Raw genomic sequence first — 27,369 nt, forward strand, 5'->3', positions numbered from 1 at the left:
CATTTTGGTGAATCCACAATTAGGAGTTTAAACCATGAAAGACAAAAGAGGACGTCCAGAGAGACACACGTTTGAAGAAATTAAAAATAAAGGCAGCATGCTGATAAAATATAAAAGATAAGTGAACAGAGAAATGATTTTGTAAGGAAAGTTACTTCTCTTTTGAACTGTCATGCATCCTCCATTCTGATTTCCATGACCATTAATTAGTGACTAGCTATCACTAATCAGTAATCAACATAGTCGAAGAAACTAGAAAACGAAAGAACAAAAGAAGGCAACAAGAAAAGAAAAAACAAGACAAAGAGGTTTCATGCCCACTAGCCTCTGCCTTTCTTTCCATCCGTCCCATGATCAAGATGAAGTAGAAGACCCATGAGGAGTCATAGAACCATTAACATGGACCTTACTCTCAATCTGGTACCTATCAAAGCTATCATGCTTGCTCCCGTTGTTATCGTTATCAAAGCTGTATCCCTTGTTGTCCGTACCAATTACTCTACCCGCAGCTTCCTCGTTAACATTAAAACCACACTTGTTGCTGCTATTAATACCATAACTATCACTGACCTTTTCTTTCCTGGACCTGTTGTTATGCATCCAAACTTTGAAAACATTTCTATCAACCCCTATCTCAATGCAAAACTCTCCAACATCTCTATCATTGATGCCCCTCGGCATCCTCCACCCCAACTTCTCAGCAAAAAGGTACATCTTTTCTTTCTGTTCTTGACTAAACTTGGTTCTTCCTCTCTTTTTCCCATGTGGGTTTATCATTACCAGACTGTGACTCTGTTTCTGGGGTTGGGTATCATCAGGATGACCTGCGCTCAAGGCCAATAGCATGTGAGGTGCAGAAGGGTAGAAAGACTGGGGGATTGGTGATGCTGGGCTTGGACTTGGGCCTGAACTTGTCGACCCTGGACCTGGGCTTGTGGTCCAGTTAAGTGCTGGTGGTGGCGGCGTGCGAGTGGTGGTGGTGGTGGTGGGGCCAAATGGCTCGCTTCGGTGGAAGTTGCGGTGGCAGCCACAGGCAGCACATTTGAGGGAGGTAGGGTCTTGAGGAGTAGTAGTTGGCTTAGGCATGAACTCCCCACAGCCATCCAAGGCTAGGCCACCAAAACCTGCAGCATGGTTTTTAAGGCATTCTCTGTAAGAGACCACCGTATGTTGCTGTGGTGGTGGTGGGAAATAGTGATTTTGGCGGGTCTTGCACGAGCCTTTTGTGAGAGATAAGGCCTTGGTGAGGTGGGTCTGGAGCGGGGTTTCAGTATCCGTGTCCGAGTCAGGGGATTTGGTAAAATGGTGGGGGCTAGAGGTCAAGTCCATGGCTTTTTCTACACGCTAAAAATGAAGAAGTTGAGGGCTATGCAGTGATGATGATGGTTTATCTGTTTTTAATGCCAAATGTCTCACGAGGTAATGTGTATTGGGGATTGTGAGGTGGGAGATAAGATGGTTGATATAGAGGGATACAAGTGTGCAAGGCAAAGGGGCACCACTCCGAGTCGCAACAAAAAACTTGGTGTTCCTTGTGTAATGTCAACTCAAAGCTTCAAAAATATGGTTTACTACTTGTCATTAGCGTGTGATTTCACCTGTTTAGCTAGTTTTGTTGTGGGCAATCAATAGAATTGGTTTTGTACTGCTTTGGGTGGTAAAGGCTGAAGAACACGTTCGATGGAAATCAGTGCCTAAATATTTGGGTTAAGGCACTTTTCAGAGAGATATGTTAGGTTTTAGGTGTCTGCTGCAATGCAGTCCTGAAAGAACACGTGGCTTGATTCTAAGGGTATACAGTAATAAAGGACAGTATGCCCTCATCATCAGGCACAGCTCATCCCCTGCAAAATATAGAGCTATGATTTTCACGTCAAGGCGTGTATTGGTCTCTCTGCCTACGCCATCGTCTCCTCTTCTGTTTGCACATAGAGTTTAATAAAAGATTTCAAACTTGTTTGCTTCCATGGCAAGAAAGAAATCTATGTTAATTTGAGAATTGTTGAAATATGTCAATTAATTAACATGGTCATGGCTAATTTTTGGCTCTAACAATTAGTCAGCATTGTTTAATTAACCTCCATCCAAGTTTTTATTTAAAATAAAATTGTGTGTATAAGAATGTAGTTGAAATTGTGTTTTCTAAAAAAATATTAATATTTTTTAAAAATATTCTTTTATATTTTTTAATTGTTTTGATATTATGATATTAAAAATAATTTTTTAAAAAATAAAAAATATATTTTTTAATATATTTTTTATTAAAAAATATTTTAAAAAATAATCGTCACAATACTTTCAAACAATCTCTAATAGACGAGATTTTAGTGATCAAACGGCAAAATATCTATCAAGTGGCAGCTCATCATCATCACCATGTAAGAAGAGGAACTATTACATAATGGAGGCTGATTTGTTTGCTATGGGAGGAGATTTCAAGGGGCAAAGTACATTGCATGATTGAAAATTGCACCGACCATCTGAAGTGCTTTCCTTGTTCCGCCAGGAACTTCTTACGCTGCTTAAAGGGTGATCAGTGATGAAGAATCTCATTGCCAAAACAAGGAGGGTGAATAATGTTGATTTAGCTAGAGGTCCACCTATTAATCATCATTTTCTCTCCCCTCGAAGCATCCTAAATCCTAATGCGGCGGCAGGTCATTTATTTATTTTTCTTGGTGCGTGGTAGTAGTCCTATCTCCTAATCATAGTGCATTTCTTTTCACTTTTGCTGGAGGAAATTTGCAAACCCCATTGCTAAACACACAAAATATACATGTTACTGAGAAATATTGTACTTAATGATAATCCAAGGAAAATTATATAGACAGATCACAAAAGTTGAAGATGTGATCTTTTGTCCTTTTGTACTCTCATCCGTGTTAATGTTCTCCGAGCACGCTTCATTGGAATCCAAGAGAGAAAAGTCTGCTCAATATAAATGCGATTTATGGGCGTTAATTCTCTCTTCGATATTTGATTAGACGCAAGATCAAGATCAAGATCATGCTTAAGGGATATAATTAAGGGGTTGCCAAACCTGCTGTGAGGTAGATGGATATGGAGAGATGATGGCGATCTCTTTAGTTGGAACAAGATGACAAAAGTTGTAATAACAACAGCTATCAAATTACCAACGCCACCCCTTGACCCTAAAACCCTAAAGCCCGCAAGATATGGCCTAGATAGCAAAGAGTCAAGAAAAACTCCTACCAATTGATTAGAAACATTGCCTGACAACAACGATGCCATCATCCATGAAGCATGCGCAAGGTGCTAGAGATCAGAATGACCCTAGGGTTGCTCCACCGGAACCTCTAATTCCAGGAAAGATTGAGAAAAAAGGGAAAAGACATGCATGCTTTCTTTGTTATTATCACTTCCGGTGTTCTGCTTTTTTACATGAAGTAATTAATTTTGAATGGTAGAAAGGTGAGGTTTCGAGGACGCGTTTAACCTAGACATGGCATCAGCAGCTGCATATCATTGTGGGTTCATGCTATATTGGTGAATTAAGACTTGTTAGACTCGTTTATGATCAGCTGATCATTCACCAAAGTAGCAAGATTTTTGTTTTTTATATGTTAGCTGTGGATGGATATGATCGGAGCTTGATCCATCTAAGAAAGACCCATAATTTTTATAGAAATTAGCCCCTTAAACCTTTCACCTCCCTCCCCACCAAAAAGAGAAAAGAAAAAGCAGCAGCAGCAGCAGCAATTGGCTGAGGGGATTTGAGTCGAGTTTTTTTCTCGGATGAATATTTGACTCGAAGTTATTATTTTGTCTCGGATCTATTCGATTACTTGGACAAGTAATTATGAGAAGAAAGAAAGGGATATTGATAGGCCGAGTCCATGGAAACTCGGTCATGATAATTATTCTTCTTGCATTATTATCTTCCACGAGCGTAGAAGAGAAACAACAAAAAAGCAAGACGATGACAATCATGTGGTGTCTGAGATCGCAATTCAACCATATTTTCAAAAAATCTTGAATTTTTTTAATTCTAAATTATTATTTTTATATCTTTATAATTTTCTGATGCCGAAATTAATTTAATTTTTTAATAAATCCTCAAGCAAAATATACTTTTAAAAATAACAACGCTCTCTCGTCATCGAGTAATTAATCCCGATCATGCAATTAATCATGGTCAGCAGGGCAGATAACGTGGGTATTTGTGCAACACTATGTTTTGAGGGCAAAAGGGAAGAAATGTCCTTCTGCCTTTATTTCTTCTATATTGGAAGCCTTGTATTTGTCATTCATGAACAAGAGAAACAATACTGGTTTTAATATCTGTTTATTTGCTGGAAAGTAATTTTATTTTAAAAAATAAATTTTTAAAAAATAAATTATTTTCTGATATTTAATAGTATAATAAAAAATAAGTTGGAAAATAATTTCCAGTATTTGGTTGTGTCATGAAATATGAGCTGGAAAATAACTTATTAATGTTTTATTTTTCTCAAGTTTATTAAAATAACGAGAAACAAATCTTACAAATTAAAAAGTTGAATAAGAATGAAATTGAAAAAAAATATAATTTCATAAATTACCTCAAAAAAAAATAATAATCAAAATAATAGAGATCGAATCTAAAAAATAAAAAAAATAAAAAATAAAGAAATTAAAATAATAATAACTAACATTTCATAAATTATTTCAAATAAAATAAGTAACAATCAAAATAATGAGGATCAGATTTGATAGATTAAAAATTTCAATAAAAAAATGATAAGGGAAAAACAAATAACAATTATAAAAATGAGGACCAAAGTTAATATAAAAATTAAATTTTAAGAGATGAAATTGAAAAATAAATATTCAATATATATATATATATATATATATATATATATATATATATATAGCAATCAAAAGTTCAAGGACCAAATTTGATATAATCAGCAAATAATATGACATTTCTAAATTTTTCACACCTTCCAGAAAGTGTTTTCTGCCTAAATTTTTCAGAAAAACACTTTCTTGGAAACCAAGCTAAATTTTTCTTTGACTGGAAAGTGTTTTTCGTTAATCAACTTTTCTAATGGCAAACAAACACAGGAAAGTTTGGAAAGTAATTTCCCGGAAATCACTTTCCAGAAAACAAACATAGACTAAATTTCACCCAAAAGCATTTTAATGTTACTTTGAGGAGAATAAATCCGGTTTGTTTTTATATTTTACAAGTGTTTTTTAAAAATATTAATTTTTTTATTTTTTAATTTACTTCAAATTCATATTTTTTTAAAAATATATATTATTTTAATACATTTCTAAGTAAAAAATACTTTGAATACTTTAAAAAATAACCACAACTACAATTTCAAACATGCTATAAATTTTTTTTAAAAAAATCCCTTAAACCAGCCTAAGGAAATAAGGAAAAGAACTATCCCGCTAATATCATGGACTAATCCCACTTTCACTCAGATTACCTGTCATTTTTCTTCCTCGTCAAAAATCTCCCTTTTATTGGACACCAAATGTGCGTCATATTTTGGAAGCATGTGACAATCTGGTTCCTGTGCGCCTGTGCCCTTAACAAGGGCACACAATTACATAAAATAGGAAAGAATGTATGAATGTTATTTTTTAAAGTATTTTTTATTTAAAATATATTAAAATAATATATATTTTTAACTTTTTAAAATTTATTTTGCACATCATCACATTAAAAAATAATAAAAATAATAATTTTGTTTAAAAACACTTAATTTTTTATAAAAAACAAGTCCACAGCCACAACAAATAAACAATACCAAACCACTAGAGCCCATTGACATTTGTTTGTAAGTACAACAACGGCCTAAAGCCCATTTTCTTTTAATTGGGCAATACCCGGTAAACCTTGCCGTTTCAGGATCCAATCAATTACCTTCTTTCTTTCTGCCTTAAACAAATGCCCTAAATTGATCACTCACGCAGTCACGCGCCTCACAATCCCCAAATGGAATCCACGTCGTGGTCAACAAATTCAACGGCGTAGATTGTTTTTGAAAAATACAGTCAAGGATTGATGAGCATCTTCTGGTGATCGAGAATCATTCAACCTTCAAGATTAGGGCTTTATTCGTTTGAAGCTTGCAAGCTAAAGTGAAAAGGGATTCTCTATGAATGAATTCACTCTCTGGGTATGGTTATTTTTCTGTTTTGATAAATGAGTTTAACATGTTTTAGTCTGATTCACCTTTTTGCTGTTCTTTCAAAATAAATGGCAGCTTGAACGGTTTTGAGCTACATGTTACTTGATAGGCAATGTTATTTCGTGGCGTGAACTTGCTTTGTACAAAGTCTCTATGTTTTATATGGAAGGGAAGTTTTGCTCTTTCATTTTGCTTGCTATCGCTTAAATGTATTTGTTGATTGAATACTTCAATTTCGTGTAAAAAAACTCGTTGATTGCTTTTCGAAATGGACAAATCATTTATGATTGGCACAGGCTTTTGAAATCAGTAGTGTAAGCAGCCTGTAGGGTAGACTTGCCCTTCTGTATTGGTTGCCTCGTTGGAATTTCCCAAATTGCAAACTAGTGAGCATTTAGATTTTCTAGGCTTGAATAGTCATAGTGTTATGATGCGATGCTGTCCTAGAAAAGAAGATGGGAGTGGAAATAGGTTAGTTTGGAGTTAATAGTGCTGCTGAGAAACCAAATCCTGCCTCCTCAACTTTTAGTATAATATCTTATCTTTCTTATTCTCTGCGTTAATCCCAATGCCTCGCTTTCTGTAAATATGCTTCAGAACAAGTTCCTTAAATAATTCTAAAGATACGTCTTTCCCTAAGTTAATCCATCGTCTCGTTCCTGGTCATTTTTATTAAGGAAATGCAATGATGTTACCGATAATTTTACTTTGTTGGAGACCCAAAGTATGTGCACTGTTATTTAAAAAAGCTTTGTCAGATCAACCAATGTAATCCACTAACCCCCCTCAAATTTGCTCAAACCATACCATGATGAGCCCCTGTTCTATGGCAGTAAAGGAAACTGAATTCTATTGGAGTATATATTTTGCTGCTCATAATCCTGTATATTTTAACTGCAGTTTCAATGATATTCGACCCCGAACTCAGTGGGAAAGATAATTGAAATTTCACGAAGTCTATGATAGGTGAGATGATCCAACGTAGAAGTGTCTCTTTAGATATGCTTAACCTGTTGTTTTCTTAGTTTTATCAGGTTAATAGCAGCATCATAAATATTAACTACTTTGTAAAAGGGAGAGCATCCTTGGTCATAACAGTGATCATGTTGTATGCCCATATTGATACGACTTCTTAGCTTCTATTGGTAGACATGAGATCTGCCCTGTTTATGTCACATGAAATAAGGTGTGGATTTTCATAGTAGTTCTTAATGAAACACTAAGAAAACCTGTAGGTCTACTTCATAAATGTACATAAAATCAGTTGTGAGGCTTCTAGTTCCTGTATGGCTGGATAGCAAGTTTATTTAATTAGTGCTTACCTTTGTTGTGGAGTTGTTGGTATTCTGGGTTAAGGCATGTCAAGGGTTGAGTTTGAATCAATCAAATAATTTTTACCCTCAGTATGCTAAACTGTTAAACAAACTTTGTTAATAAAGGAATATTACTATAGTCTACAGATAAGCATATAACTAAGCAAACAGATGCAAATTTCAAAGAAAGATTGAGGGGAGAAGAAAAAACTGTCTTTTCCTTTCAGGGAGCCATACCATCATCCATTCCGGGTTCATTGGCGGTTGATTATGATCTCAACTTGTGGCACAGAGATGATACTGGCTCTGTGAACATTTTCTCTTATGGCTTTTCTATACACATCTCTCTCTCTATATATATATAAAAAAAAACAGAAACTCTTAAAATAAAATAAAACGCTAAACCAATCAACCCATCCTCTTTAGAGTTCTTCAAAATGCAAAATTCACCACCTTCTAGTTTTCTCTGCATTGCTAGAAACTATTCTTTTTCTTTAGCTGTTGACTTGCTCTTCCTGCCTCTGTTTGAAGAAACAATTCAAATATATCAGGACCTGTTGTGGATAGGATCTGATCCTCTCGGTGCTCTTCTTTTGTTTGATTGACTTCGATCAAATGTCTTGCTTGCATGCGCTGATTTCTTTGTGTCCATTCCTTGCATATCAACATCCTTAAGAACACGTTGGCTTTGTGGTGCTGTCCCTTGAGCTTTTTGGTTGTGTCTGAGGACCAGCTCTACACTCGTCAAGCCATAAACTTCATCAGGTTGAACTGCTATGAACCCAATACATATAAGAAGGATAAGCACTCTATGAGCACAAAAAACCATTGTTTCTGCTTTGAACAAACAACAAGAGCAGAAGTATGTTGTTTCTGTTTAGAGTAATGAGATGAACACGTCTGAGAATGTGAGGTTTCTATGGTATGCTCCATTCCTGTGGATATAGGTCTGTTATTTATCCCTTGTTGGATTTGGAGGGCACTTTAAAGCAAAAAAGCAGGGAGGGCCCCAGAACACCCACTGCGATTTTTGATTCACTCAAATCATAAGCCTGCATTCTAAAAAATTTAAGGCTGTTATGGAAGAATCTGACAATGATGAATAAAGGAGTTGGAACACTACCCTTGAGAAGCCAAGTATCTTTTTCCATTTGTTCCCCCACATCTCTATCATTTGTTTTGCTTTTGCTATTGAAACAGGCCTACAACTCTCTTGAACTCTTTAACTGTCTGGCCACATCATCCGACCATGCTTACTTGGACATGCACTGGGGACTGATATTTATTCGTAGCCAATGGTCTTTCCAGCTCGGGTCTCAGCTTGGTTCAGCTCAGCTTATGTGGATGCCTTAACTACGTACTTTTGGGGCATACTTTGAGGCAAGCTTTCTACGAATAACAGGGTTTGCTGTTGCAGTTATAAATACATATTCTAATGGTATGAAGATCTTTTATGTAGGGGGGTGTTCTGGGAAATTATCATTGCTTTGATATTAAGAAAAGGGGAGTTTTGTTTTTTAAGCAGGAGTGACTGGGCAGACATAAGCCACGGGGCCACCTAGAACCAGTAGTAGATTGCTACAGTGGCAAATGTAAAGAATCAAATAAGAGGGTGGAGAATGAGGAATAGAAGAGCCCCCAAAGAAACAAGCTCTTGCTTTATGCCATTCTAAGATCTCCTCCTCACTTTAGAATTCCAAGCTCTCTTCCCTATGCAACAAAAATAACATTACCTGGTTTCTTGTGCTAAATGTGTTTCTTTATGCTTCTTTTCTTTGGGTTGCCAAGTACTTAATCCCCCATTCAATGATTCAGGAAGACCCACTTCAAGCCTCCCTCCCTCCCTCTCTGTGGATTAATTTGTAATTTTTCTCGTTTATTCATGAAGACCATCTTTCCCTTTATTCTCTTTTCCTTTACTGTTATTGTTGCTGTTATAATAAAAAGCACATGCATCTAGGAACATTCGAAGGCATATGTTCTTGTACTTTGTTAAAATGGCTGGTGAATATTTATGGTGGCTTATCAACGGTGTTTAATCACGGTCCAATAACGCAAACCCAGCTTGAATGTGTTGTTAATGTGCTGATTCTTTGCTTTATATCTTCCAAATAAAGTAGAATGGTAAAATCGATTGCTGCTTTGTATTCTTCCCTATCGTCCATAAGGATTAAATCCTCCATTGGTGGGTGGTGCATGCACATGATCAATATGCGGATTCATTTGGAGGTCTTGTTTGCTTGAGCGTCCTAATGTGTTTAACCATGAAGTCGAGTGATGAAGTCATCCTCATCTGTTTCATCACATTTTGAATCAAATTATTGCTGCTACACTAAACCTGAGCTTTCTCCTCCACTGGCTGGATTGGCATCCACCATGAGCACTTAAGAACTGTGTTCTGATGCAATATCTTCGGACAAGTATTATCGCAATTTTTATTTTTTTTTTGTTTTGTTGCTTTCATGGTCAAGTGGTGTCGTTGTCCAGTCAAACGGGATGCATCGAAGTTCAAATGCTCATGGAACACTCCTTTTCTTTTCCAACTTTTTCTCCAACAAGTGAGTTGGCTGAAAGGCTTCAGTTTCTAAAACAAAAGAAATTTTATTTTCATGACTTGCTTTGTTTTTTTGGTGTTTGAGTCCCAACTTTGCATTTGAAATATATTTTCTTAAAGAATAGAGCCGGAAGATATCTTGGGCTGCAAACTCTTTTTTTTTTCTCTCTCTCTCGAAATATTATTACTTTTTTTTCCCCCTGAGATTCTTTTTGTTTTTAGCCCCATCTCATTTAGCTTTTCTTTTTTATTTTTACAGTAAAGAAGAGGTTTGAAACTTGGTTTAAAATATTATAAGTTATTAGGTGAAGTTAAAATAATGGTTGTATATTATTTAATAACCCATCAAATGCGTGTATTTCTAACTGTATTTATGATCGAATTACAAGAACGGTAATGCATTCAGATTAAAAAATATACATACCAAATTGATACCTTTTGTATTTTCAAATGTATTTAACCTAAATACCTGAGGGTTTCTTAAACTAGAAAAACTTGGGATGGATAGATGAGATGAAAAAAAAAAGTAATTATATCAATTCACGTACAAATATGGAAAATGGGGTGATGGATAAACATATTTTAGGCCTGTATTTATTTTGGTGATTGTTTTTCAAATTGATTTTTACTTGAAAATATATTAAAACAATATTTATTTTTAATATTAATATATTAAAACAATATGAAAAAATAAAAAAATTAATAAAAAATAAAGAAAAAAATAAAAAAATTAATTTTTTTTTAAATATTTTTATAACATAAAAGTAAAACGATGGGGAGAGTTGTCTGATGGTTATGGTCGACAATGATCCACTTGTTATTCGTTTTTTTTTTTCCTCTTGAATATATAACAAGTTTTAATGTTATAAATGAATTATCTTTATATAAGATTTGATAACGGTGGGGAGAGTTTGTTAACATTACACTCTTAATTCAGAGGCCATGTCCCCTTTGGTGTAAGATAGGAAGTAGCATTTGCTACAGATTGTGGTAAAAAAAAGGAAATTTTATTTAAATCTTAAAGTGAAAACCCTAAGCTACAGATTGTGGCTTTGTAGATTCTCGAGGCTGGTCTTAAAGTCGGGACTTCTCTTCGGCACTTTCATTTACAAGCTAAAACAATGGATTGCAAGGACTCGAATCCATATTCCACGGTCCTTTTTTTTTTTTTTTCCCATTTAAGCCACCAATGTCATGTCAGGGCCGACACACAAAAGTGGTAATAGAAGATCGCCAGAGCAGTTTCTGTTAAAGTTAAAGAAAATTTGAGTATGGAATACTTACATATACTCAAAAGAATACTTGTGATATGTTCTGCTAGAACGTAATGCAATAGAAGAAGAAAATGAGCACCAATTCCTCCTATAGATTACATTTCCACAGAACAACTTATTCTTGACTACAAGTGCATGCATCATTACAGATAGTGTCTTAAAAGAGCACTAATGAACAGGATTGGAGGACGTAGAGTTTGGCATTTATTAAGATTCTGACAACCGGAAGGTTTCCTTGACCTTTCAAGAGCATAGATCGGTTTCTACCAACACCTCACTCACCTTATTGTTGTATATGAAGTGTGGTAACGATTGTTTTTTGAAGTATTTGAAAATATATTAAAATAATATTTTTAAAAATTATTTTTAATATCAACATTTTAAAATAATTTAAAAATATAAAAAAAATTCAAAATTTATCTAATCCTCGTTTAAAACGCAGTACCAAATATGGTATTATCTAGAATTGTTTATTAGGGTTTAAGGTCAATAGCGTGCAATCTAAAATGTATGAATTTGAACAAAAATTGAGTATCCATAGACCAAAATAACACTTGATACTATGACAATCACAAATGTTATCTGTCTACCTGGAATAGGTAGGCAATGGACATTGAACTGACAACCATTTTGCGTTGGGATCCAAGTATAACAGGGGACTCCTTACATGTTTTGCTGTTGCCTTCTTAGGCCAGCCAAAACATGCATCTTCAATGGAGTTTTGGGCCTGATAAGATATACCAAGAAGGATGTTAATCTGCATCCTTCGAGATTCCATATTTGTTTTTTCTCAGCCAGTTCCGAAGAAATCTTGAGGACAAAAAGCCACATTGCAGGTTGAATCATTCTCTGGAACAGCTAATCACTTCTTTAGCAGAGGAAGATTCATGATGAACCCTATCGTAAGCAATATCTGTTTCTAAAGGGACGCCAAAAAGTGAGAGCTGCAAACAGAATGTTACCGAAACACAAGTAAAAGGGAGATGCTGCCTTGTTCTACTTTTAACATTGTTTTTAATGAATAATAATCATGCCTGGAGACTGAGAGAACATATTCTTGATGCTTTATGAGCAGTTGTTTTAAACGGTCGTATCTTCATTTGGTCATCCACCTGCCAATTTCGAACGCATTTTCTCCCCATCCCCTCCTCCACTTTACAGGGTGCAGCTCGTGTGTTAGATAAAGTACCAATGGGCATGTGAAGAGAAGATGGAGCGAGCTCCTGCAGAGGCCAGCCCCATCTTTCCTGCATTCAGCCCTGCTGGTGTCGCGGTCCAAATTGAAAGCTATGCACGATATCTTAAGAGCAGAGGTGCGCCTTCAAACTAAGCTTTACAGAGTTCCATTCAATTAAATTGCATCCCTTACGATTTCTAATCGGGCACGTCAACCTTCCCGGGAACATTTCCACCATGGTGTCGATTATTTTTTATAAAACAAACACCTCTCCATCATCAACTATGATAATTATGATCTGATGAATCATTTCTTTACTCCATTCTATTATCAGTTCCTTCAAATGTTCCATTTGGGCTACATTACCGCGGGAACCCTCCTCCCTCTGCCAGTCCCTGTTTTGGCTGCTTTTTATTTCACGAAGGCTGGGGCTAACCTAATCTTCATAGGACGATTTCTCCCAAGAACTCGAGCAAGAAGCTCTCACCCCCTTTACACAACTAAATTAACAAGATATTCACAAGGCTGCATAAAATTGCTCGTGTCAGTAGAAAATAAAACCAGTTTCAGACTACTAAAAATAAACTCTCAAATCAGGAGGAAACAATTTAAAATTAAAATGTGTTTAAATTTAAACAAAGTACAAAATACAGAGAGGGGGCGAGGGCATCCGCGCTCATGTTTTGCCAGCAGATTTAATTATCCAGCTACTTTCTTTGAACTGGTCACAATATAATGCATATACACGTTTTTAAACAGGACAGATACTGATTGATAGCATTTTGGCCTTGTAAACAGGCCATTAAACATTTTTCTGGATGATATTATTCAATGGCACTCTCTTTCATCCTTCCATTACTTTCGCACAACCACTTTTTTTTGCAATATTAAACAGGTTCCTGGTGAGGAGTTACAGTAGGTCCTGGTGCAATGGTAAACTGCAGACCCCTCTGTTGCCCTGATTGGAGCACAAAAGCAACCTGTGTCGCTGCCAATGCTGCTGCCTCCTGTTAAAACAAATTATTGTATAAACTTCAATATAAATTATTTTATAACATCAATTTGATGTGAAAAGATAGCATGGACAAAGTTACAGATACAACACAACAGACTAGAACTGAAAGAAACACCAACCTGTCTTTGCCTCCGACGCTGCAAGATGCTGATGGCCCAGGCCATGATGTAACAGGGCAGAAGAAAACCAGCTGCCCGAAGCAGGAAAAGCTGTAGGTGATCAACTGGTTCGTTAGATTGGTGAAACCATAAAATCAAATAAACACTACACAACAAAGAAATGATGTTTGTCATTATCATAGAATAGATGGAAATACCAATTCCACTTACAGAAAAAAATGTAGATACGTCATCGTCTGCATCAGAATCTGTGAGAGTCAATGCATGCCGCAAGAGCAGGAGGGCCATCAACTGCAATGTAAGTGAATTTAGGATTAAAACCAAATTTCAATTGTGTAGATAATCAAAGAAAAATGAGAGCTTAAATAAGAAAGCATTAGCAAGAGAAATAGCAGATGCAAGTAACGGCCAGCATGGACACCCAGGTGGTATGCTCAAGCAGCTTCCATGTGATATAGAGGGAAGTTTGTTCAAATCTCCAAAGTTTGGTTCAATCGGGTTTCTTTATATTGTTAGTATTCTCCAGGTATTGAGAAAATATAATCATGTGTTAGCAAACAAACACTTCAATATTAAGGGCACGGGGAAAATATCCTGTACTTGTAACAGCTGACCAATTGTACTAATTCACAAAAGATTCTGAATTATAATTCTCACATGGAACCATGAAAAAAGAAAATTTTGACTCTTCAAATGCTATTGGGGGAAGTTATGAAATCAAGGGCTTACGATGGACTAATTCACATAAGGGCACAAACACGATGGTAAATACCCTTAATTCATGTAACAAATGATCAATTCACATAAAATTCTGAATAAACTTTTCACACGGAACCATGAAAAAAAAATCTTTTAGACTCCTGTGAATGCTATTGGAGGAATTTATAATTTAAGGGCTTACGATAAGAGCAACTGAACGGCAAAATGCAGCTCCACTAGCATTTGAAGTAGCATAGTCATCATACTCTGCTTCTAGAAAATGGCGCTCAGCCTCTGCGATTGCCAATAAGCGAGGATCACGCAAATCTAGTTGAGTGCCAGAGATTGTCCAGCCTCCACTGCAAAAAAAATCATGGTCAGAACGTCAAAGAAGGCATGATAATGCAAAAATCATCATTGATAGGTAAATAACATGTAAGTTATTTTGATGCACATCGAATTGTATGTAAGCGATAAAAAAAAAAAACCCAACAATCCTAGAGCAAAAGACAAAAATTAGCACCAACTTATAAGACAACAAACATACAAGAGATTTTAAACATACCCAATATCAATAGCAGTATCTTCAGAGTGTGGTGGATGAGGTGGAGCGGTGTAATCAGGTTGGTAAGGCTATACATCATAGATGAAAAATTAGCAGGATTATCAAGTATATTATGTTGTAAGTAGAAGAATTAAAAAATTGAATTGAACTACATACAAAATAAATACAAAAACAAACTGCAGACAATTATCCAACACATCAAAAATTAAGGTTTAACCTAAAAATCCTCTGAAAAGTTCAGACAACATTCTTCACACACTCTTTCATCCAGTTCCACAAAATCCAAAAAACTTCCACCAAAGGTATAGAAGCCTACATTACTTTTCCATATACACAACCACATCCTCCCCTGATAAACTAATCCTGATATAACACAATGAAAACCTAGAGTCTCCAACACCACCTGTAAGCTTCTTGGATGTTTGTTTAGTTGCAATTTGATCATTACAGCATACCGCTGCTTTGCTAGTAGGAAGTGAAATCCAAAAATTGCTTCGCATGTTTTCATGTTAAAAATGCATGTACATTCATGAAATGGTGTATGCTATACAAATCAATAAGGAACCAAGCATGCAGCCGAGCACAGAGAACACCTAGAAAACAATATTAAGCGAGCATACCTGATGGCATATCTCACAAGTGATATCACCCTTCTCATTGCACCAGTGCTGGACGCACTTCCTATGGGCATACTGGAAAAAAGAAATTGCAGTCATCATCACATACATAAAAAGTGTATAGCGAAGACTAACATCAATCTAAAGGCTCCTAGTATCCGATGCCATTTAAAAAAGAAAAGGGCAAGATGGAAAGACAGGACCTTTAGTCAGATTATCTAAAATGCATCTCATAGGCACAAACATCACGACAAACTAGCTAATACAATCTTCCGAAACAACAAATTCTCGAATAAGATGAAATAAAATTTACACTGCAAACATGATGAAATGTCAAACGATGTCTTAACAAATGTAAACACTGAACAAAGGATAAAAAAATCATGCTCTAATCCAACAAGCTACAATTATTATACACGGGCACTGGCTGGCCTATCCAGAAGTCAATTACAATGAAAACCTAACTTTAAAGAACACAAAATGAGATATTAATTATTGACCTCTCTAAGCATCAAGGAAGGAGCGACCTTTCCGTGGACCAAAAACCCTCAATTTCATAATATTTAAAATCTTTAAAAAGAACTTAATAAGAAATAAAATCTGTCAACATTAATTATACCTTGAGGCTGCCGCTGCAAGCACAAGGAGTCTCCAAATTGCTGATGGAATCCTCCTCCTGGCAAATGCGACACTCGCCCCCCTGAATCAACGGCTCCTCCTCCCCTTCCTCCCCTGAAACACGACCATCGGTTCCTTCACTTGCCCTCGAGCACGAGGGCCCGGCGTCGGCTTCCTTAACGATCGCCTGAACAGACTCCTCAGTCACCGGCGGCTTTATGAGTCGGTCAACATCCAACACCACGTGATCACTCATTTGCAATCCCTAATCTCGTTTTCTCCTCTTCAAACTAAAAAATAATAGAAAAGGAAAGAACAAGTAAGCTTATTTGAAACCCTAGGATGACGCTTAAAAACAGCGGATCGAAGGATTTCGGTAGAGAAATTTAAAGATAGAACAAAAACAAAAGAGATTGTGATTATATATATATATGTATGTTTTATAGTTGGCTTACCGGTGATTTTTTTTTAAGATTTTGATCTTTAATTTGACGCGAAATGGGTGTGTTAGGATTTGTTTGTGTATTTAAGCGAGGAAACAGGCAAGACCAGGGAGAAAGTAAGAAAACGCGTTATCTAATATTTTGCAAAACAGGGGAGGGGAGACCGGCGAGCGTGTCTTGGAATGGGTCACGGGTAAAAGTTTGAGAGGTCCCTTCCTTTTTTTTTCTTTCTTTGCTACAGTAGTAATTTTTTAAAATATTTTTTATTTTAAAATATATTAAAATAATATTTTTTTTATTTTTTAAAAATTAATTTTAATATCAATACATTAAAATAATATAAAAATATAAAAAAATTAATTTTTTTATTTTTTTTTCTAAAAATTATCCAACCCGCTTGAAACGCAAAATCAAACTATTGCATTTGCTAGCACCCCCGCGGCCCACGGTATGATTGTTTTTCTCAGACTGTTCACTTACAATAATACCCCCCAAAACTGACCCTCCCATGAATCACATCTCTTTTGATTGCTTTCAACTCTCCCATTAAAGAAATTTCTCAGAGGAAATTATGAAACGTCAACGTTTTATTCGAAAAATGTGTTCTCGTTCTCTCAGGGTTTTGCTATTCCCTACCGCCCGTGCAGCTCACGTGTCCGCTTTTCTCGTAATTGATAGATACATAGACAGGACTTTATCTTTTTTTTAATTGATTTAAAATTTATTTTAAAGCAAAATAATTATGTCAAGCTTATATTGCACGATGATGTTTTTTGTTTTTTTTTCCTCTCTCTTTATTGTGTTTAATTTTATTAATGGGGCATATAATTTCTCTTCCTGACCAAATTATACAGTAACGGAGAATTTGTCAAAAAGCTCATTCATCACGCCGGAGATTTTTCGTTTTTACTCCTCGACTGGAATGCTGGCCACCCGATTCGTTAGAGCACGACGACCTCATGTGAATGACGTCACCTTTCCCAGGAGTTTCTTTTCTTTCTTTTAATAGGAAAAAAAGAAACAAGATAAGTTGTCAGAATTAAAATAGTATTGCAGTGCAAATATGGGAATTTCTCGTCATCTTAGCAGAATTTTGGTGGGTGACAACTGACAAGTGCTCCCGATGACGTTAGCTCCGAACACCACCGAACGCTAACAAAATTTTCGGTGATTCGTGTATGATTGGAAATGTGATGTAAACGATATTTGTAAAAGTTTTAAATTTTGTTTTAAAAAAAATATTTTTTTATTTTTACATTGTTTTGATTTACTGATATTAAAAATAATTTTTTAAAAATTAAAAAAATATTATTTTAATATATTTATAAATAAAAAATACTTTAAATCATAACTGCTACCGCAATTTAAAATAGATAACCATTTTATCTAATAATAAATGATTTTTGGTATCTATAAGTGATGTTAAGGCGCTATCTTTATTTTTATTTCTAAATACTTTTTAAAGCTATATTTATTTTAAAAAAAATATTAATTTGATATTTTTATGTGTTAATGCCTGAAATAAAAAATAATATTTTTTAAATACCTTGGAACACACTATTTTTCCTTCCCAGCTTCCTAGCTAATCTACCAGGTACCACCTCTTGGAGCTGCTGTAATATGGACACAACTACCGTGGCCGCATGGTTTGGAATATTCGGTCCATTTATCTTAAGATCGGACCGAGGTGTTTTATTTTTATTTTTTCGGGGGTAAAAGACAGTTTCTAGAACTAAAACCTTTAATTTCCTCCTTTTATAATCTGGAAATGAACAATGAACGCAAGTCCTATGACGGTGTTCTGTCATCACATGCTATGCTTCGATTTTGACACCAACAAATTACATAATTTATGTTAACAAACATTGCTAACATCACAGGCATTGTCGCAAATGTTGACTACAAAATGCACGTAAGATTTTATGTACATGCATACAAATGCCTTGTCATTTCTTTTGGAAATATACATTCGGATTTATAATATGCTCTTTGCCATCCTTTGAATACCGAAATTATACTGTGTTAACCTGGACACTACACAAGAATGTTTTTTTATTATTATTAACGTGAGTGTTTGAGTTAATTTGCGTGTATCTTGACTAATCTTACGGGCTCTGAAGTTAATAATCATGTAAATCTCTAGTGATCATTGTATTGATAATCACAATGTTTAAATTTGAGATAAAAAAAACAAATTATTTAATTTTAAATTCTTATCACTGGATGGTTCACTAAAAAAGAAAAGAATGTTGCGTAGAAGCCATGCCTGATAAACTCTGTGCAACCACTTGAGCAATAAACTTAGGGCAAATGAGTTTCCTAGGCCTGAGCTTGTTTTGTTGATACGGACTGAGCTAGCCGTGGTCAGTATTTTGCTATTTTCTGAGCTACTGCGGGCTTCTTGTTTGTACTCTTGGGCTAGGCTCATCTCGTTTTTGGTTCAATGAAGGCTAGAAACAATTGTTCTTGTGAAAACTGAAGAAAAAATTAATTACCCTTTACCGTTTAAACATGGTTGAGGGATGTTAATTGTCAAGGGGGTGTCAATTATCCCCGCAATTGGTGTTTTTGGAGGAAAAACTTTATGCTTCATTACGAGTGCAATTGATATGCTTAATGAAATTTTTACATGAAAAAAATAATCTTAATAAAAAGACTACTTTTGTAAGCCCCAACAAGAAATATGGCTAATTTAAATAATTTTTAATTAAATTCTAGGAAGGTGATTAATAATAAGAGGATTTAATAGGCTTATATGAGTGAAGTATGGTCCATGGGAACATGAAAGCATGAATTATAAACCCCATAAGAAAAAAGTTATAAATTTTTGCTACTAAAAAAATGCTTATTTAGAAATTTAAACAAGCTTAATTAGAAAGGTAGATTGATACTAAGATAAGTAAATAGTCTTGTAAGCATGAAATATGCCTTAAAAGGGGGGCATGAGATAAATATGTACATGTGGGAATGTGACAAAAGGCCATGTAAGATTAAGGACCAAAAGGACAAATAACAAAAACAATATTTACAAATCAGCCCCTTTTTTTTTAAGGGAGAGCCGACAGATTGAAAAGGAGAAAAACCTCTCCTCCTCCTTCTTTCTTCATGATCTTCTCACTCAAGACCCTTGCATGCATCTCATTCGAGCTTATAAAAAGAGAGGGACAAGTAAATAAACATGAGAGTTAGACTTGTAGGTCTAAGCTAAAGAAGGAAAACAGTCAAACACCACCATAGAGAGAGAGGGAGAGAGACTAGAAGAAGCCGCGAGGGAGGAAGAAATTTGGAGCTGAAAAATCAAAGAAGAAAAGGGTCCTCGACATACTCCGTCCATTTGGAGACATTCTTGGTAAGTATTGATGTAAAGCTCCAAATTCTTAAGCTAGGGTTTTTGAACAATTTTGAGAAAATTGAGAAATTGAGACAAACAAGTAGAGTAGAGATGAAATAAATAAGAAATATGAAATAAATGTTGAGAAATGACAAACAAAAATGGATATTGTAGAAGCCCTAGTGTTTCAGTCAAAGAGGAAAAATCTAGGGAAGGGTTTTTCCAAGTACATTCGTGTTCATGCATGTTGATAATTGATGTTGTTAGATATAATTATAGTGATTTTTGTTGAGATGAATGTTTAAAGGTTACCTTAACTTGACTTTAATTTGAATATTCTTGGATTAATGTTTAGGATTGACAAAAATATATGATACTCCGAATGAAGTGAAGCTAGTTAGTGCTGTAAATTTGAGTATACGTAGAAATATCATAAAGCAATGAAAAATAATGAGTGATTACAATTCCCGCAACTTTATAAGGAAATTACCTGTGTATAAAGAAAAGCAAGAGCAAGACTACAAGCAAATTACCGTAAAAATAAATTATCAAAGCTGGCGTTTACGTACTTGCCATTTCCATCTAACAGTTGTCCCTATAAACAGCGGCCTAGATTTTACATATCTCCATCACTGTTCTTATTCGCTTCAATATTTTGAAAGACGTTGTCCTCTCGACTTCCTTAATTTTGATTTTCTTCTCTGTTCATTTGGGAGTTGTTTTCTATAATCTTTTGACTTCCTTGAAACATGTCATGAAAGAAATTACCATGAACAGATCGTGTTCATGGCTATTAATCCTCTTTTCCAAAGCAGTGATGACTGGTGATGGTGAATTGCCATGAACAACGATCTCTCTATGGGTTTGATTTATCTAATTACATCTTGTGTGACAATACAAAGTGGGATGAATCTGAGGATGTTGTATCAGATTTCAAGCATCATAAATGGATTGTGTTCATGGCACTTCATGTATCTATCTGGCTCGGTGCTTGTATCAAGATAAATGAAATGCCATGAACAGCAATCTCTTTATATGTGTTATGATCGCATAATAATGCCTTTGCATCTAGAAGAAAATACGTGATAGATGATAAAGATTGCCATAAGACAAATTTTTTTCCCCTTAACTTCCTTCTCTTCTATTCCCACTCATATCGCTTATGAATCATTCAATTTCAGCATGAATTATGTCTTCATTCTGGAGCTATTCCTTGTATTCATGCCTTGATCTATATCATTCAAATTTAAGGAAGAGTTAGATTTTGAGAATTTTGTGAAGCTTAATTGTCCGAAGTTCCATACTCATCGGTAGGGGCTATAACTGATGCATGATATTTCAATGCTATCTGGTTTAATCTCTACATCATGTAATTAAAAAATGGTTCAAAGTCAACAGTTTTGAAGTAGTCGCGTCTTCACCCGCCTATGATACCTTGTTAAAGCACTGTTCTTGTTTCCTGTTATTCCTTAAACACTATGCAACAACTCGGGCTTTTTTTTTTCTTTTTGATAATTTCAATTCAAGCTGGTTTAATACACCGCCTATTGCGTAGAAAAAAAAGCTTTGACAATATAATTTGGCAAGATTTGTGAGTTCAGCCTCCCACTTTTTGGCCTCCAACAATGCCGATGGACACCATTTTTCGTGGCTCGCCAATTTCTAGCGTCAGGATGAGTCTGTACGTACCTTAATGGCACGACATATTCAATCATACTCACACTTCAACGTGCTCATTCATCCTCCGAGTGTAAAAGAAAAACAACCTTAAGAAATAGAAATAGAATCAAAACGCAATATGCACATGGATCTGGAAAAATGAAGTGAATAGTTATTAAGCAACTCATTTTGATACAACACACTGAACAGCGTCGGGAATCGAGATTCAGAACTCCCCAATCTCAAATGGTTCCTAATTTTGTAGTCTAGGCAACAAGGAAGCATTTGCTTAAAAAAAATATTCAGGATTTAAATTCCCGCTAGATACAAAATGGGAAACTAATCTTCTATGCTATATTGTTGTTCTTTCACTAGTTACACTGCAATTTTTGGATCCCCGCATAATAAGTTGGTAAGCTTTAAGAGTGGGTGACTGTACAGTGAAACAGGGAAGTGTAGAATACCAAACGATGCTTATTGTAATTTATACAAGCTTCCACCTGATCTACCAAGCCAGGAAGATGAAATTGCATCCTTCCACAGATGCTATCAACTTTTTCCAACTCGAGTAACTATATACCGTCCCTTCTCTAGATCGTAAACTGTCTTCAACTGGGGCTTCCTCCACTTCGATATAGACCATGCTATAAACATTATTAATATGGCAAAGCCAATTAGAGACAGTAGTGTGGGCGAGTCATCACTGATAATAGTTGCAATCCAGTCAGAGTGCTCCATATCCAAGGCCACATTGGTGTGCAAGATAAAAGCTCCCAACGCCCAATCAAGTGGGATATTACCAACCTGATTAGCAAATTCAATTCTGCAGAGGGACACCACAGGTCATCAGGATTTAAATTATTGAGATAACGATAATAAAATACAACTGGGACGTGAAGAGGTGTATTCAACACATGCTCAAAGAGAGTCACTCCTTTGCAAGACTAACTTTATGTAGAAACATGAGCAGTTTCAATTCACAGGCTAATTAAATGATTTGGCAATCTAAGATGCATATATTTCCGCATTCAAAGAAAATACTATTTGAAAGTGCTGGGTGAGAAATTACCTTGGGTCGTCAACTGCAATACCAAGGCTGTCATGAAGTAGGGCAACAATATATGCCGAGGAGAAGCAATAGTGCACCAGATCTTCATCCTTGAACGAGTGGTGTTTCTTCTTCAACGTTGACCAATCCTCCCCACAGAAGTGTTCTCCAGCTATCATGAGATTGGAAAGAAATGCCCTTTGACCCAGTCCAAAGAACTAATCAATCAAATAGTTAAGTTAACAAATAAGAAAGGGATTTGGAGACATATGATCAGAGCATAATTTAAGCATGTTGGATATGGTCACAACCAAAATCAGAACATCATAGGAAAACCTTCATTGTTGTTTCTCCATCGTAGAATGCGAAACATGAAAAAAAATTATAATGTAACATAAAAAAAAGGAAGTGGGGTTGTAAAACCTTTGATGTATAAAAGAAATTTTCCATGGCCAAGAACTTCCCCTGAAGCTTAGGTATGAACACCGATCCTATTTGGCAATGCTGATAGGAGCATATCTCTGCATCCAGATAATAAAGCAACTAAAGGAACAGAAAACACAAAATGCCACGCTATAATTCTACTAACAGAATTTCATACCTTTTCCCTTTTGTAACAGTGTTAGTGCAGCTGATCTGCACTCGGAGAAGTTGCCCCTAGAATGAAGAGTTGATACAAATCTGTTCTTTTCAGTCAAAGAACCTGGAGAGAGCTTCAAAGACTCCACAACACGTGAATATCCCTTGGGAGTACAAGGATCCACAAATATTCCCTTCCCAAGAGATTCAGCAGCTGCATTATTGAGGATATACAATAACTTATGTTAAGATATCCCATTTCCAAAACCAAATAATGAACTAGTGCACACTGACCAATTCAAACCAATCAAAGATCCTAGAATTAAAATCAAACAGAAAAAAAGAAGACAGTAACTTTAACAATCCTTATGCATGACCCATTGAACATGCATGCATCCTATCAATCTATTTATCTGAAATTACTGTGAAAAATATTAATTCCATGCACATCAGTCATAGATTTATAATTTATCTGGTCTTATTGTTGCTCCCAATAATTGGTCAAGTGTGTATTAGACTAACAGAGCATATTGGGAATCTCTCTCTCTATCTAGATAGATAGATCAATTTTTGATAGATAGAATAGATAGATAGATCAAATTTAGTTTTAAATTGATTCATAAAAAAAAAGTTCTTAGATTGCATTTAATTCAGATTTAAGCACTTACAAATAAAAGGCACAGCATACTTACCCGGATGATGGTTTCCTGAGACAAGCGATTCCCTCAATGCTTCAGATGCAGCATTCTACAAAATTAAAAAGTTACAAGCTTCTAATACTTAATTTTTTCTCAGCATCCGAGAAAAAATCAATAACCAAACGTCAAAGTTCTTCCAATGTGGACAAGTGAAATCAAAAGCATCAGCTGCGACACAAAAAGTTTTATAAGAGTTTCACATATTCAAATTTATGCAGTTGATGCCTTGATAAAGATTAAAATACAGTCCATGCAGACAACACTTTTATCTAGCTAAATAAATATATGGAAGTTACAATGCTAGGAATTTTAATTTAAGCTTGTTTCCCCTGGTTTTCTGGTCAAGCGGTTTTCCTTGATTTAACAAAATTTCACCATTAAGAAAGCTATGGCTATATATATTATAAGAATTATTCTAGAGAAAGTTTACCTGTCCAAGATTAAGAAAGCTATGGCTATAGACATTATAAGTAATATTCCCAAACTCAACAGTACGTGAAAACTCAGGAGGCACTGGCTCAGTTGAAACAAAAGCCACCTGCGACAGAAGCATCAGACAGCAGGCATGAATAAAATAAATTAGCATTACTTAAAGCATAAAAACAGACAGGAAATTCAAGCAATATAAACTTCCTAAAAATATTTTGCATTGGCCGTTGACGGCCAACCGATACAAGGAACAAAAGACAAGATCTTCTCTCAAACCTTTAAACCTAGAAATACAGCAACTAACGCTAAGTACATTGTTAGAACATCTCAAATTTAAATCAGCTCTAACATACAAAACATTTTGCCTAATTCAACAAAAACACAAGCAGCAAGACCTTTCGATACATGACACTTTGCCCTTGAATGGCCACTCCACATTTCCAACTTCAATTCTCCTTACAATGACAATGCAACTGCTGTATACTCACAAATTTTCAGTGGCACAGCAGAACACCAAAAAAAATAATATAAATTTGAGACAAAAAGATAAAAACCTGAGCAGAAGCTCCACCAAGTTCAATAATCCCAGTAGTTTCCAAAGGATCGCCACCAAGAGTACCCAACGCATAATTCGCAATAACCCAAGCATACAACCCCTCATCCGACCCTATTGAGAAAACAGGGTAATCGCAACCAATGTCAGTCCTCTCTCTATAACAATTAACAATATACAAATAAATAAATAAACAAACATTTTGTACCAGTAATAACAGAAGCCCAACTATCCTGAAACTTAAACCCAGACTTCCTCAAAACCCGTCTGCACACGTCTAAAATCCGATCTCGAGCCTCCGAATCAAGCAACCGCATTCCGGCAGTCGCCATTAACCTAACCTCAGTCTCTCCCCACAATTCTCTAGGCACTCTCCCTTTCCCAAACTCCACCAATTCCTCCACTGACCCACCTGCACCTTCCGGATCCCCCGCATAAGCCGATAACCCTGGATTCACCTTCATTGCTCCTTCTTCTAAATCAAACACAACTTTCCCTCCACTTTCAATTCGGTACCCCAATACATGAATCCGGGTACCCGTACTCCCTCCGTCGATTATGATACCGTACATTTTAGAAAACGATTTCGTTTTCGATTTAAAGAGGTAATAACAAGATAAGAGAGCGATTAGAGTTATTATAATAACTAGTTTGGATTTGGCGTATTTGAATTTGGTAGATCGGGTTGAGATGGTTCGGCTGTGAAGTTTGATAGAAGGATCCATTTTTTGCTGGTCGGTGGTATTTGAATCGACCCGGTTGCGGGCATGCGGTCGTCGCATCAAAGAGAAGGAATTGGCATGTGAAGGGAATGTGAGATTTTTAGGGTTTCTGATGGATAGGAGAGTGAGAGGGCTAACAGAGCATGACGGCCCCCCCGCTCTCTATCTCTCTGAAATTCGGGTTTGGGTATGTATTTCGGGCACTCAGGTGGTGGTGGGAGTTTTACGATGATGGCAAGACGCGTTGACGGGAGATTTTTAAGGGAAAGAGGTTTTTGCGGTTCGGTTTTTCTTGCGAGGTCTTTTGGGTTCGGGTTGTGGACTGGTTTGGGCCCTTTTTTAAAAAATAATTTTTTTTAAAAAAAAAAGTATTCTCACATATTGTTTACAGAGTTTAATTTAAGGTATTTATGTAGAAATTAATGAAAAATAAATATTTAATTGTTAATTTTTTTTAATCAATGTAACATGATTATTTTAATGTTAATAATGAATTGAAACATTTTTGTAGGAATCAAATAAGTCATTTATATATTTTTTTTTCTACTGTTTTTAGAATGATGTACCCTGTAATATGCATGCTTATGATTTAAATGTATTTTTATCTATAGATAAAAAGAAATAAATTCACTTTTAACTAGACCATTTTATTAAGAATAGTTTTTCATTTAAATTAATAAATTTTTAATCTTTTAAAAAAATGCCCTGATTTTCATATCTTCATGTGCATTTGTTTTATTTCATTTAAAATTCGGTGTCATTTATATCGATCATGAAACTATTAATTTATCCAAAAATATTTTGATTCAATAGACAATAAGCATTTCAAATTTATTATTTTTTTTTTCGCGCGCGCGTGGTGTTTAGATAAGACAAATGTACATTTACATATTTTTCTCACAATTCTTTGGCATTGGACTTCTAAAAGCAAGTTTGGCTAAGTGTTTGCGACAATATTTTTATTTAAAATTAGTAATATATCATTTGATTACAAAATGAGTTGTAGTTTTCATGCATGGACCCATCTTTATCTGCAGTCAAACCTTAATTTTGTTGAAGCAAAAATTAGATGCTTTTCGTTTCCTGTTCATGCAACAGTGTTTATAAACACAGTATAAAATTGTTCCCATCTTTCTTCCTTGACCAGTGCTTCGGGTATGAGTGGATTTTGTCCAGATGAGAAAACCATGAGGGCTGTTCTTACCTGGGCGTGCCGTTGCTGGAGGCGTCGAGGGAGACAGCTGGGCTGGCCTGTTGAAACCATTTTCCTTCTGTTCAACCACGAGGGCTGTTCTTAACAGTTTTCCTTTTGTTCTTCCCCTAGTCTTCGTAATTGTTGTTGCACTTGAAGATGATGATGATGATGACGGTGATGGAGGGCTGACCTCCTGAAACCATTTTCTTCTCTTCTGTTTTCCCTTTATTCTTCCCCTAGTCTTTTAGGTGCCCTCCTTGTCTGCGTGGAGAGTGAATTAATTCACTCTTTATAAAAATTCACTCTCCATTGTTGTGAACAGTGGAGAGTGAACTGCAAAAAAAAAAAACAGTAAAAATATTTAATTTTTAATTGTATTTTATTCAAAAAAATTAGTGTTTAATATTATTTAATAACACTACATAAATTAGAAGGAGATCACATGATGGCGTGATATTTGCAGAATTTGATCATAATTTCAATTTTGTTTCTGATGATATTTTACCTGATTTTGTTGCACGCTCAAAAAACCATGAAAACTGTAGTCCTTGTCCGATGAATTTCGTACGTGATGAAATTGTAAATAGTTTAATGAAATAATAAAAAATA

General features: G+C 35.5%; 3 protein-coding genes and 2 long non-coding RNA genes across 7 annotated transcripts; 2 read left to right on the top strand and 3 right to left on the bottom strand.

Annotated features, from left to right (window-relative positions):
* Nucleotides 1-80: 80 nt before the first annotated feature.
* Nucleotides 81-1,785, bottom strand: LOC7460689 (zinc-finger homeodomain protein 11). The gene has a single exon (XM_002312207.4). The coding sequence runs from the start codon at nucleotides 1,327-1,329 to the stop codon at nucleotides 355-357; it is 975 nt and encodes a 324-aa protein (XP_002312243.2). The 5' UTR covers nucleotides 1,330-1,785; the 3' UTR covers nucleotides 81-354.
* Nucleotides 1,786-5,854: 4,069 nt separating this feature from the next.
* Nucleotides 5,855-9,369, top strand: LOC112328505 (uncharacterized). Of its 3 annotated transcripts, XR_002983451.2 has the most exons (3): nucleotides 5,863-6,140; nucleotides 7,053-7,118; nucleotides 8,666-9,369. It is a non-coding gene; the product is annotated as an uncharacterized LOC112328505 (long non-coding RNA). The 3 variants fall into 3 exon arrangements; XR_008059959.1 differs by having other exon boundaries at nucleotides 5,855-6,140; nucleotides 7,053-9,369; XR_002983450.2 differs by lacking the exon at nucleotides 7,053-7,118 and having other exon boundaries at nucleotides 5,855-6,140.
* Nucleotides 9,370-13,077: 3,708 nt separating this feature from the next.
* LOC7498170 (uncharacterized) lies at nucleotides 13,078-16,734 on the bottom strand. Its single transcript, XM_002312209.4, has 8 exons — nucleotides 16,559-16,734; nucleotides 16,105-16,393; nucleotides 15,489-15,560; nucleotides 14,869-14,936; nucleotides 14,506-14,662; nucleotides 13,815-13,895; nucleotides 13,605-13,694; nucleotides 13,078-13,477 (listed from the first exon to the last, which is right to left on the bottom strand). Exons 2-8 carry the CDS (start codon nucleotides 16,357-16,359, stop codon nucleotides 13,358-13,360), a joined length of 843 nt encoding a protein of 280 aa, XP_002312245.1. The 5' UTR covers nucleotides 16,360-16,393; nucleotides 16,559-16,734; the 3' UTR covers nucleotides 13,078-13,357.
* Nucleotides 16,735-19,610: 2,876 nt separating this feature from the next.
* Nucleotides 19,611-27,225, top strand: LOC112328340 (uncharacterized). Its single transcript, XR_002983108.2, has 2 exons — nucleotides 19,611-19,895; nucleotides 26,713-27,225. It is a non-coding gene; the product is annotated as an uncharacterized LOC112328340 (long non-coding RNA).
* LOC7498171 (probable apyrase 6) lies at nucleotides 21,689-25,846 on the bottom strand. The gene is made up of 8 exons (XM_002312210.4): nucleotides 25,052-25,846; nucleotides 24,845-24,957; nucleotides 24,292-24,399; nucleotides 23,856-23,910; nucleotides 23,186-23,377; nucleotides 23,008-23,105; nucleotides 22,606-22,802; nucleotides 21,689-22,359 (listed from the first exon to the last, which is right to left on the bottom strand). Exons 1-8 carry the CDS (start codon nucleotides 25,623-25,625, stop codon nucleotides 22,086-22,088), a joined length of 1,611 nt encoding a protein of 536 aa, XP_002312246.1. The 5' UTR covers nucleotides 25,626-25,846; the 3' UTR covers nucleotides 21,689-22,085.
* Nucleotides 27,226-27,369: the final 144 nt, after the last annotated feature.

This window comes from Populus trichocarpa, chromosome 8, assembly GCF_000002775.5.
Source record: "Populus trichocarpa isolate Nisqually-1 chromosome 8, P.trichocarpa_v4.1, whole genome shotgun sequence".
Classification (NCBI taxonomy): Eukaryota; Viridiplantae; Streptophyta; class Magnoliopsida; order Malpighiales; family Salicaceae; genus Populus; species Populus trichocarpa.